This window comes from Peromyscus leucopus, chromosome 15 (assembly GCF_004664715.2).
Source record: "Peromyscus leucopus breed LL Stock chromosome 15, UCI_PerLeu_2.1, whole genome shotgun sequence".
Classification (NCBI taxonomy): Eukaryota; Metazoa; Chordata; class Mammalia; order Rodentia; family Cricetidae; genus Peromyscus; species Peromyscus leucopus.
Window position 1 is genome coordinate 37,057,973 of NC_051076.1, and position 12,043 is coordinate 37,070,015.

The 12,043-nt window shown below is 32.3% G+C and overlaps 1 protein-coding gene across 1 annotated transcript in view; it reads left to right on the forward strand.

The window, feature by feature from the left end:
• Suco (SUN domain containing ossification factor) overlaps positions 1 to 12,043 on the forward strand; it is a 60,907-nt gene that overhangs the window by 27,571 nt on the left and 21,293 nt on the right. The window contains 7 exon segments of the mRNA XM_028864449.1: positions 1,080 to 1,187; positions 2,547 to 2,652; positions 4,640 to 4,660; positions 4,867 to 4,922; positions 5,394 to 5,485; positions 6,217 to 6,282; positions 11,545 to 11,613. Coding sequence (XP_028720282.1) covers positions 1,080 to 1,187; positions 2,547 to 2,652; positions 4,640 to 4,660; positions 4,867 to 4,922; positions 5,394 to 5,485; positions 6,217 to 6,282; positions 11,545 to 11,613 — 518 coding nt within the window.

The following is a 12,043-nucleotide window of genomic DNA, read 5'->3' on the forward strand; positions in this document are numbered from 1 at the left end:
TATTTTTCTCTAAGATTAAGCACTGTTAATTTAATATCTTTGATTTTATTTGGGGCTGGCAATATCAGTGCATAAAGCACTTGTTGCCAAGCATGGTGACCCGAGTTCAGTCAACAGCCAACATGGTGAAAGGGGGGACCTAACTCTCCTGCAGGTTGCCCTCTTAACTTCCACATACATACACCGTGGCATTTGTGTGCCCAAACACATATGCACACTGAATGAATGAATGAATGAATGAATGAGTATAATTAAAAAATGAAATTGCATTTGGTGAAAAAAATTGATTAGAACAGGTTGGAATGCTAGCCATGAATGTCTTTTTTTTTTTTTTTTGAAATGTTTTTTTCTGCAAATATTATATACAGTTCTATTTTTGTGTCTGTGGAAACATACTCTTATTACCTTTTTTTCTAAGTAGTTGTAATTTGACATCTTATCATCTCAGTAGGCCTCTCATGCCCCCCCCCCCCATTTTTTTTGGTGGCAGGAAATGTCTTTTAAATGGTATGAATCGAACCATTGGATTTAATCTTTTTTTTTTTATATTTTATTTTACAATACCATTCAGTTCTACATAACAGCCCATTGGATTTAATCTTAATGGACATTAGTTGCTTCATTGTCTGGGAAGACAATTTTTAAAATCTTTTTGGCTTAATATTAAAACAGACATTTTTGCTTTTAATAACCTTTGCAAAATGTTAATACAAGGATGGACATTTGGAGCAGTGTTGCCTTCAGATAATTTTTAAGAGTATATTGCTGAATCAAAGGCTTTCATACTATGTACAGATTATTCTTGCCAGTTTGTAATATCACAGGATTTTTTTAGTAAAATCATTTCATTAAAAGAAAGGTAATTTTAAGAATATCATAGGCACAAATACCAATGTTCCTTTCTTCTCACTAGATAATGCTTGTCTTGATCAAGGCATTTTTACCAATGGATAAGTTGGGTTACAAACACTACTCCTTGGTTACATTGTAGTAACTTGTGGATGTCTAGTTTATACAGATGTTTAATATGGACTGCTTTATTGGTTTATGTAAATAATTGTCTTATTTTCTTTTAAAAGGTTTGTTATTGAACTTTGTGAGCCAATTCAAGTGAAACAGTTTGATATTGCAAATTATGAATTATTTTCTTCTACTCCCAAAGACTTTCTGGTTTCTATCAGTGACAGGTAAATTCTTAAACTATTTTTTATAGAGTCCATGATAGAGTTTCAGAATAAAAATTAAACACACACGCCAATCTGTTGTCTTCCATCATTTTAGTTTTTATTTTAATTTCAGTTTGTAGTAATATTTTAATTGTGGGCTCTTGTTAATCATTCATCTTAGCTCTTGAAATACACAGCTGTGTTATGTTACTCCCATATAAGCTGAAGACACAGATAGGGGTTAGCTTGCTTAAGTCACATGATGGTTTATTTGGGAGAAGCAAGATTCCAATCTAGAACTATGTGACTTTTAATCATTAATGCTTATTGCTTCCAGGCAGTTCTTTAAGACTTACTAAAAGCATGCTTCATTTTATATCACAATGTTTATTTTTGGTGAAGTGTTTTAAAAAAATTTTTTTACTTGCATGATTATAGAAGAAATGAACATCTAAGAAATTAGAAAAAGAACTATATTCTGTTCTTGGAAACCAAAACTTACTGTTCTTAGCTTGTAATATATTCTTTTCAGCTTTTCCTGTATATCTTTTTGCCACTAAAATATGCATATTTTTATTTCTTACATCCTGAGAATATTTTATTTTTTAAGCATAGCAGTTTTAATTAGAATTTAATTTTATTCTCGACAGTGGAGGTGTTTATTTGCTCCATAAGTACATTAGTGTGCCAGTGATTGACCTAGGGGATATTGTAACTTCACTATGCTGCTGTCATTGATTATCAGAGTTCCAGCGGTCTTTCTTCCTCTTCTTCAAGTCATTGTATCTTTACAGCTTTTGAAAGCAATTTTCAAAATTTCTTGAGAATACACCTACTATTTTGATATTAACCTTTTTTTCAGATCATGCCTCCTAACATTGTATGTGTTAGATGGCCATACCTAACTCTGAAAATTAAAGTATGCATATTTTTTAAAGATGAGAAGAGAGAACTCAGTATTTTGAGCTCTTTAAATGTTATAAACAATAACAGGTTTAGAGTTTGAATAGTAGATTTCCTTTTAAAGGAATTAGCTGTGTAGGGTATCTGTGTAAATACTGTAAAATAGTGTCTTTTCTAGCCTATTTTCTGTTAGTACCGTATTCATGCATTTCTTCATCACATTCACCATCACTGCTTGTGTTTAATGGCATCTTCTCTCTCCGTGAGATTCTCTTGGTTACTTTGCTCTGCTCCTTCTTTTGTCTTCACTTGTCTTCTGTTGGTTAAAGTGGTTTTTCAAATAATCCTTCCTAGTGAAGTGGAACATGTCAGTTTTAAAAAAAGTAACTTAAGGGCCTTTTTTTTTTTTTTTAAATTCAGTGTGCTTAACATGAGAAGAAAAACTCTACATGATACATTTATTTTTATGTTTTCTAGATATCCCACAAATAAATGGATTAAGCTGGGTACTTTCCATGGTAGAGATGAGCGAAATGTTCAGAGTTTCCCTCTGGATGAACAGATGTATGCAAAATATGTGAAGGTAATATTTATGCATATAGAATTATGTCCTATAATGAAAATATTCTAGTTATTCACCCTCCTTGTTTAGAAATCAGAGAAACTTAGAGGAAATTTATAACATAATACAATTTAATTAAATACTTCTTACTAGGCTATATTATTTTATGAGACAATTGTCATTCTGGCATTTTTGTATTATTGGTAATCAAGACCAAGCAATTTATTTCTGGCTGCAATAAAATGCCAAATTATGTCTTGTTTTTGAGTCTTGTTTTTGTTTTGAGACAGTTCATGTAGCTCACTCTGGCCTAACTGACCAGGTGTCTTGAATTACAGCAGTGCAGCACTATGCCCAGCATGCTTTAGAGTCTGTAAATTGTCATTTACCTGGTATTGTACTCTGTTTTGAAACTTAAAACATTGCTACCAGTGGAATCTTTTAAGTAGGTCTGATTTGTTTTTAATTTTTTTAAAATCTGATTTCTAGATGATTGATTCAATTCTGATATCAGTTTATGGCGTCCCTTTTTATATTCAAGTGAAACATTCTATGCCCATTTAGTAATTTCAGATAAAAATTTAGACACATAAATATTCCCATTGCTTCCTTCACCAACTGACATTCTTCAGTTGAATTTAAATAGTATGTGGAAGTTTCTGTGCTTCTCTTTCCCACCCCCTTTTTTCTGTAATAGAAAGTAATAGACACATCTTAAAGTACCATGATGTTAATAATAAGGCCTTTTGGAATTGCAGAACTTCTAATTTCTGTTCTTTCTTCTTTAAATTGTAAGAACTTGTAGCTACTTGATTTTGTCTTCTGGGATTTTACTTTCTCTGTTTAAAGCATGACTTAAATTGATTTCTTCAAATAGGTAAACTTGTAGTATTCCTAATTTCAATATGAAAGTGCTGGGTTCTATATTGAAAATGTAGTTTATATTTTCAGTATAAAAATTGCATTTTTAGTATAAAAATTGCCATGTAAAACTCCCTACTTTTATGGAGAAAAACTATATCTAGAGAAGGCTTATCAATTTTTTTTTTTTTTGGAAAAACTCTCTTTAGTAAAGACAAGTCTAAAAGCCATTTGCTTGTGATTCTTACAGTGATGAATGCAATATATACACACAAATTATTACCTGGGTTTCTGTTCCTCTAAAGGAACTAAATACAAATATACAAATTACTTTTTAAAACTTGCATTTTGGCCAGGCGGTGGTGGTGGCGCATGCCTTTAATCCCAGCACTTGGGAGGCAGAGGCAGGCGGATCTTTGTGAGTTCAAGGCCAGCCTGGTCTACAGAGCGAGATCCAGGAAAGGCACAAAGCTACACAGAGAAACCCTGTCTTGAAAAGCCAAAAAAATGCGGGGGGGAGCTAATCCAGCATGGAGCAGAGCAGCGATCTGTGAGTCGAGCAGCGGCTACAAGGAGTCAGAAACAAACTACAAAGAAACCTGTCTCAAAAAAAAAAAAAAAAAAAAATAATAATAATAGTAATAATAATAAAAATAAAACTTGCATTTTGTAAATGAAACATCTTTCACTTGTGTTAGTTATATATGAAAAATTTATACTTTCCCTGAAACACATTGGATAGCTACCAGAAACACTTCATAATAAATAATTAATTTGTTTATTAATGTATACATTAAACTGTAGATACATACATTTTACATGGCTGTAATATTTAGCTTAAGACATGATTGTTTCTAGAAACCATTGGTTTTAGAATCCTTTTTTAATCTGACAAAACAATAGCAATGGATTTAAAGATTTTTTTCACTATATCAGCTTAAAGCTGATCTATTACTTACTATTATTGAATAATCACATATATTCAAATTGTGCTTTTCAGTTATCGTAAAAAGTGGAAATTATGGCTTTTATTTCTGCAAAGAATTAGGAGTACTACAATGTTACCTGTTACAATGCGTTGTTACTTATGGCATGTTACCTAGACTTTGGAACTGATTCCTTTTTCTTTTCCTTTCTCTTGCTTCAGATGTTCATCAAGTACATAAAGGTTAGCAACCTTCTCTTTTGCAATATTGAATAACAGCATGGCATATTAATGCATTGCAAAAAAAATTCCTAAGGCTTTACAAGTATTGATTTGGGGGAAATGATTTTATTTTTATTTTTAGAAATGCTATAATGAGAAGACTGAGTATACTGTTAACCTAATGGATGCCCTGCTGGCTTCCAAGTTCATGTACTTCTATTTTTCAGGTGGAGTTAGTATCACATTTTGGATCAGAGCACTTTTGTCCCTTAAGCCTAATAAGGTAATACAAAACAAAATATTTCCTGTTTTTACAAGTGATTACTTTATTAAAAAAACATGTATTTTAAAGTAAAGAGATAACTTTCTCTTATGTGAAATTATTATTACAGAAATATAAGGCATTGAGCCTCCATTTGAATGTATTTTGCAAAAATGCCAAGATAGTCTGAAAAATAAACCTTATTTTTAAATATTTCTGTTAGCTTATTTTCTATTTTAGTGTATTGATAATACATAGAAGCACAAATTGATAGGAAATTTTGGTCATTATATTTCTAAATGCTTTGTTACTTTTATATTAATGAAGTAGTGAATGAATAAATAAAAGAAATCCATTATTTTGATGTGCAAAAGCTAGTGCCCTGTAAAATTACCAGAATTAATGTTTGTGACATTTTTGCTCATGTATTGTGTAGCACTGAACCTTAGGAACTTCTATTTTAATGAAACCCTGTAATGAAATTGTTATTAGGGTTTTCGGTACTAGCATGGTGGAAGAATATGAGGAAATTGCTGACTCCCAGTATCAGTCAGAACGTCAAGAACTATTTGATGAAGACTATGGTAAGTGATTTTAAGTAGGTAACTGTTAATAATTTTTGTTTGTTTGTTTGGTAATCCATTAGTAATGGGTGATTCATGGATTATGTAAATCAACAATTGTGGTTGGTCACTTTAGTTTATTTCATTGTTTTAGCTCTAATAGCCAAATTTGTCTTAAATTCATCTTCTGATGTAAATGCTTTGGAACTTACATTCCAAACCCATCAGTGAGTTCTGTGTAACTAGAACTCTCTTTTGTTACACCAGCACTAAGCACTATCAATTATGAGTATATCCCAATTCTGGGCCTAAGAATCTGTTCAACTTATAAGATACTGAAACAGCAGAAGTAAATATTGATTCCTTTGCTTTTCCATGAGCCTTGGAACAATCCCATTAAGACCTGCGTCTTTTAGATGCTCTTTTGAATCATAAGGGGAGAAGTTTTTAATCCCCTGACTACTTTGTTTGATTTTCTCTTGACATTTTCCTACAAAAATACAAGACATTTGCTGAAGGTTGGAAAAATATGTTGTGTTTAATTCTTTTGGTCAGCATTACATATATTTTCCTTTGATTTACACCTGTTAAAGGCTCTTCTGAACCTCTTTATGTGAACATGTTTTAGGTTTATAATTAATACTTACTATATGGTGTTTTGTATTTCAGTTGATTGACAAAGTTCAGGAATTTTAAATGCTGTTATTAGAACTACTTCTCATCAAAATTATTTTTATCCTCTCTTAAAACAGATTATCCCCTGGATTATAATACTGTGGAGGATAAATCCTCAAAAAATCTTCTTGGTTCTGCTACAAGTAAGTACTTGGGGGTTTCCTATTTATATTATTAAAGTCTCAGTCTCTTGCTCTCCTTCTGACAGGCTATTTGTTGCAGTGTAGTTTAAGATGCTTATACTCCCAATATACTCCCAATATTGACCTGCATTAGCTTTTGAAAGGAATTTTCATGGAAATGAAATATAGTAGGTGAAAAGGAGGAAAATGTAATGTAATCATATTTGAGGGTCTCAATCTCATTGTAGTGAAGAAAGGGCTATAAATTTCTTGGGGGAAAATTATTAAGAAAGCAGCACACCAGTAAATTATTTGTGAGTGAAGGCTTGGTAATCTATGCATATGACTAGTTTTCTGTTCAACTGTAAAATATAAAAGCTATTTTCAATATGTGCCAATAATAGTAATAATACAATATGGTGTTTTCAACTGAAGAATGAATATGATACCTACTTGGTGGTTTAGTTTGTTCTCTTCCAAACTAGTGTGAACCTAGGGATAGGCTAGCTAAAGATACAGAAGAATCCTGCCAACTGGAACATTATTTTTGCGGTTAATACAAAACTTAACTAAGCATTTTCTGTTTATTTAGAGATTAATAACTGAATGACTAGAGGTCATATCAGTGTATGTGTACTTTGATAGACAGTTTATATGTCGTGTATATGGAGTTGAGTCAACTTCTCTTTCTTTTCACCTTCCCTTTTCTCCTTTTATCTCTTCTCCATGGAGGATTGTAAATTTTAGCAGTCTCCAAGGGATGAGAATAAAAATATTAAAAATACCTGCGAGAAGAGAACCCATTTATGTAATGTTCATTACATATTAGTTCATTATACCTCATTTATAATTGTTGATTTTATTTTCTTTCATATGTGAGGCAAGCACTGTAGCCCTCAGCTAAAACCCTAGCCTCTGTTGTTAATTTTTGACTTTTTAGGTTTGAACAACTATTTTTACTTAGAATCCATTGTTATTTTATTGCTGATATAAAAATAGTGCTGTGATACAGCATTATTTTAGGGGTGAAAAACAAGATGGTATGTTATATATCTGAATTTTAGTATCATTTTCTTCAGTATATGTTTGTTTTATGTAGTAATTATTCTTAATGATGAACTCGTTCTGAGGAAGCATCTATTTCTTTTCTTTTTATACATGGAGTTAGAACCAGACTAAAAGATCTTTAGCTTCTGATGGTTACCAGAAAGGAGGTAATTAGTTTCTTACCATAGTTTTAGCTAAGAGAAAACCCTGTTAATATTCTGGGTTTTGTTTTTCTTATTCCTATGGGATTAGTTCACAGATGCCATTAAAACATAGTTAGATGCCAGTGTAGGACATTTCCCTACTTATAGTCTTTTCTGACCATATAGTATTTTAACTAATTGTATATAGACTTTTATATTCAACCTTTTCTTTCTTTCTCTTTGAGAAATATGATTCTTGCTAAAACTTTATTTTTTTTCTTTTATTGGTCTTGAAAGGCAATTCATTTACCTTTGTGTGTTCTGGGTATTTAAAGAATTTGCATAGTGAAATGATAGGGAGAGGGAGATATTACTTGCTCTGTAGTATGGAAAATAGTTTTTTGAAATGACATACCTGACTTAGTTACATCCTCTAAGATAGGATAACTAATAGTGTAAGGAGTGCATACATGTGTAGAATTAGTCTAAAGAACCCATGTCTAACAATAGAATATCCAAGTTTGGCAGTTCTAAATGAGCTTGAAATTGGGCTTATTTGGAACCCAGCATTTTGATACTGGAAAGCAGACCTAGGGCTTTGCCCATGCTAGGCCAGCACTCTATTACTGTGCTAAGTTATCTTCCCACTCTTTAGATTTTTGAAACAAAATCTATGTTGCCCAGGTTTCTTCAAACTTGTCATCCTCCTGCCTCTACTTCCAAAGTATTGAAATTAGAGATGTGTACTAACATACACAAACTTTTCCCTTTTTAAAATTGTGTATATAGTCTATAAAGCAGAATTTTGTAACTTTTAACTTCACAGTTTGGATTTCAAAATATTGGCATATACATAATGAGCTATCTTGAGGCTGAGATGTAAGTTTAAGCATGAAATTCTCTTGTTTTGTAGTTTATGCACATAGCTTGAAGGTAATTTTATACAGTATTTGTAGTATACCTGAATTTTGACTATGATCCATCATATGAAGTTGTATTTTAAATTTCCTGCTTTTGGAAGTAGGAATTGTTAGTGCTCAAAAAGTGTATTTTGGAGCATTTTGGCTTCCATTCTTTAGAGTTTTGGGATAGGGATGCTTAGCCTATAGTTAGTATTCATAGGAAGTATACATCACCAGAATACATACTCAGTCTATACCTAGAAATGCTTGATACTGTGCAATTTTACTATTACAAAGGGAGAAATGGCTGTCTTTGAGCATTGTGTGTGCACGCCCATTCTGATAGCTCTTGTGATTCTTACTTACATTCTTGAACTAAAACACTTACATCTTTACAGCAATAAGATTTCTCCCTAATGCATCCTCTGTTTCACTTGTGCTTTGTCTTGTGAATTTACTATATGGCCCTCTACCTTGATATTCTTATTAGCTTATCTTTCCTCTTAGATACGTGTTTTACATTTTATTTAAATCTCCATATCTGCTAAATATATCCATATACAAGTTTAGGAAAAAAGGCAGTTTTTAAGTCAATATATTTGAAATTTGATGTGGTAAAATACAGTGGTTTGAGCTACCAGGTTACTTGGTAAGTGGATTTTGTATTGCCGTTTTTAGAAAGTAGAAATGATTATCCAAAGGGAACAGAGTGCACATAGAAGAAGGTAGTGTTTGGGTTGGTTTATCTTGGAATATTGAAGCATAGACAAAAACTCCCCCATCTCTGCATCCTAGACAGGAGTTAGTTTTCTGTAGCCAAAATGCCATTGAAGTACTGGAGACTCAACAATAATGTAGAGGTGTTTGGTCCCTACAAGTGTTTCATTCCTAAAGGAATTATGTGGGATGTGTAACTTGCCAACTCAGAGAAATGAGGGAAAATTAATACAGTCTGAGATTGTGCTTGATGTTACAGCTCTAGTCCTTCTAAAAAGATCTAAAGCTGCCTACCCACATTTGGCTCTGAGTGTAGAACGGTGAGAATAGACTGTTCACAAAGTTGTTTTGTCTCAAAAGACCAAACGAGAGAGAAAAAAGTAATGTTCTTTGAACATAAGGAAGTTGTTTCTTTTAGTTAGATGAACTAGAAAATAGAAATCTTCCAAAATTTGCTTTTGTTACCAAGCAGTCCCCTAAAATGATGACAGATAGGTCTTTAAGATGTAAAATACTGTGTGTCTTCTTATTGTTAAAATATTAGTAAAATTAAGTCCAAAATAACACAAAAATAAGTTCTTTATACAGGTTAATGTAGATGTCTGTTCGTTGAATTCTTTTTTTGTTTGTTTGTTTGTTTTGGTTTATTTATTTATTTATTTTCAAGACAGGGTTTCTTCATGTAGCTTTTTTGTTGTTTATTTATTTATTCATTTATTTATTCATTTGTTTATTATGTATACAGAAGAGGGTGCTAGATTTCATTACAAATGGTTGTGAGCCACCATGTGGTTGCTGGGAATTGAACTCAGGACCTCTGGAAGAACAGTCGGTGCTCTTAACCTTTGAGCCATCACTCCAGCCCTGAATTCTTTAATGATAACCTAAATTGGAAATCTGAGGTATAAGTTTATTTTGAATACAAGAGAATATAAACTATAGATTCGAAAATTTGATTTTTGTAAATCAGGCAGCTGTGACTGAACTTTGGGTGGCAGTGTAAGTAGAAGGTCATGTCCAACAGTGGGATGTTATTGGCATTCAAAGTAGGTTTATTCAAAGCAGGAGTTTCCATTCCTGATGTGGAGGATTGTGAGGCTATGGTGGTTACTGTTCCTGTCATACCTCAACTGAAGCATCATCTTAGCCTGAGTAAAAGGCTAGGGCTGTACTTCTCTGTTCACTAGCTTGTCGCATCTAAGGGCAAGACATTTAAAAGTGGCAGCTTTTGTTATTCTGATAATTACAAATAAAGTCCGTTTTTTGTTTCATATTCAGATAAAATCACACTTATGTGCATATTAAAATTACTCTACTTGGAGTCCTCTTAAAACAGTCAAAGTCTTTTTCCCACCCTACACACATGTATGGGTCTGTGTCACCGTGCTGAGCTGGCTTTCAGCCTTCTTGATGTGCCTTCCCTTAGATCTTTTCTTTTCACATCTTTGGTTTTCACTGAAAGTGTAATACAAACTCTCTGAATGACTTTTATGAGGGGTCTAAGATGGAAATAACTTGGGAGGCTTACAGTACAGCCTCTCTCACTCAATGCTTTAATAGAAGTGCACGATAGTGAAGAATTGACTTCAAATGATAGTTGAAGGTAGACTAGGGAAATTCTTCTGAAGTTATGTTACATTATTAGAAGACTCCCCACTCTGATCACCAGATTCTTGTGGAATTCTGCTCTTTTGTGCTTCTCATGTATTCATAGATGTCTTTATGTAGAAATGGAGGTTTGTACCACCTTTATTTGTTAGCTAAATATCCCCACTGATGGGGGAAAAAATCAGAACAACCAACTTTGCAAATTGTTCTACCTGTTAACTTTAGTTTTGACTTTAACTTTTAAAAAAAATTGCCTTATCCACACAATCAAAGATATTGGGTGCTGTATACAACCCACAAAACATTGTTTTGCCTAATTAGTTTTAAAAGCCATCAAAGAAATTTAATTATGTGTATTACAAATTTATGTGACTGATAGATACATGATAATATGATAGTATAAAATTAATAATAGAAATTTCTGCTTTTATTTGGATAATCTTCCCATTTTATTTTTACTCATTTAGGAAATTACTTTGTCTATATAAGTTGATTTTTTAAAAAAACTATAGAACCTTAAAAAATTGAAATATGAATTTTGATCATCTCATTTCCTCTATCCCAGTCCAGGCTATATGTTGAATTATAATTGAATTTTGTAATGTGTTAAAGACAGTATCTAGTAAAAGATAGGAGAAAGTTTTATTTTTAAAAAAATGCATTCAAAATTCCTTCTGAACATTAAAATTTCAATTTATTCTGGCTAAAATCTGTGTCCTATATTGGACTTTGATAGGAAATACAAAGGTAACTAGTCAAAAGAAAAAGACTTAAATACCTTTATGGACTTTTAAAAAACTATATTAAGATTTTAATAAGACTGTTTAGGTATATTGGTATTGTTTTCTGATTGAATTTTGTTTTAGATGCCATTCTAAATATGGTGAATATTGCTGCTAATATTCTGGGAGCAAAAACTGAAGACTTGACAGAAGGTACCTAATCATTTTATGGGTCTTTAAAATAGTACTTCATGGATCCTTTAAGTTAGAAAAAGGAAATAAGAAACCAACAAAATAGAATTTTCATTTAGAAATGGAGAGATCATTGAAAAGAACTAAGCAGTTCCGCATTAGCCATTGCTAATTGAACTTCACAAGTTCTTTTTTTAATGAACAAACTTCATCTGCATAAAGTTCATGAATTGATCTCTGTCACACCTCCTTGCCACCCTGGTAGAATTCATTCAACCCAAGACATCACATCTGCTGTACAAAGTACTCTTTGAGCATTATACCTAGCCTTTAAATTTTTTTAAATTTTGAGTTAGGTCTTAAGTTGCCAGGCTGGCCTTGAACTTAACAATCCTCCTAACTCAGTCTCCCTAGTGTCTGGGTGATGACAGGTGCCCTACTCAACTGAATT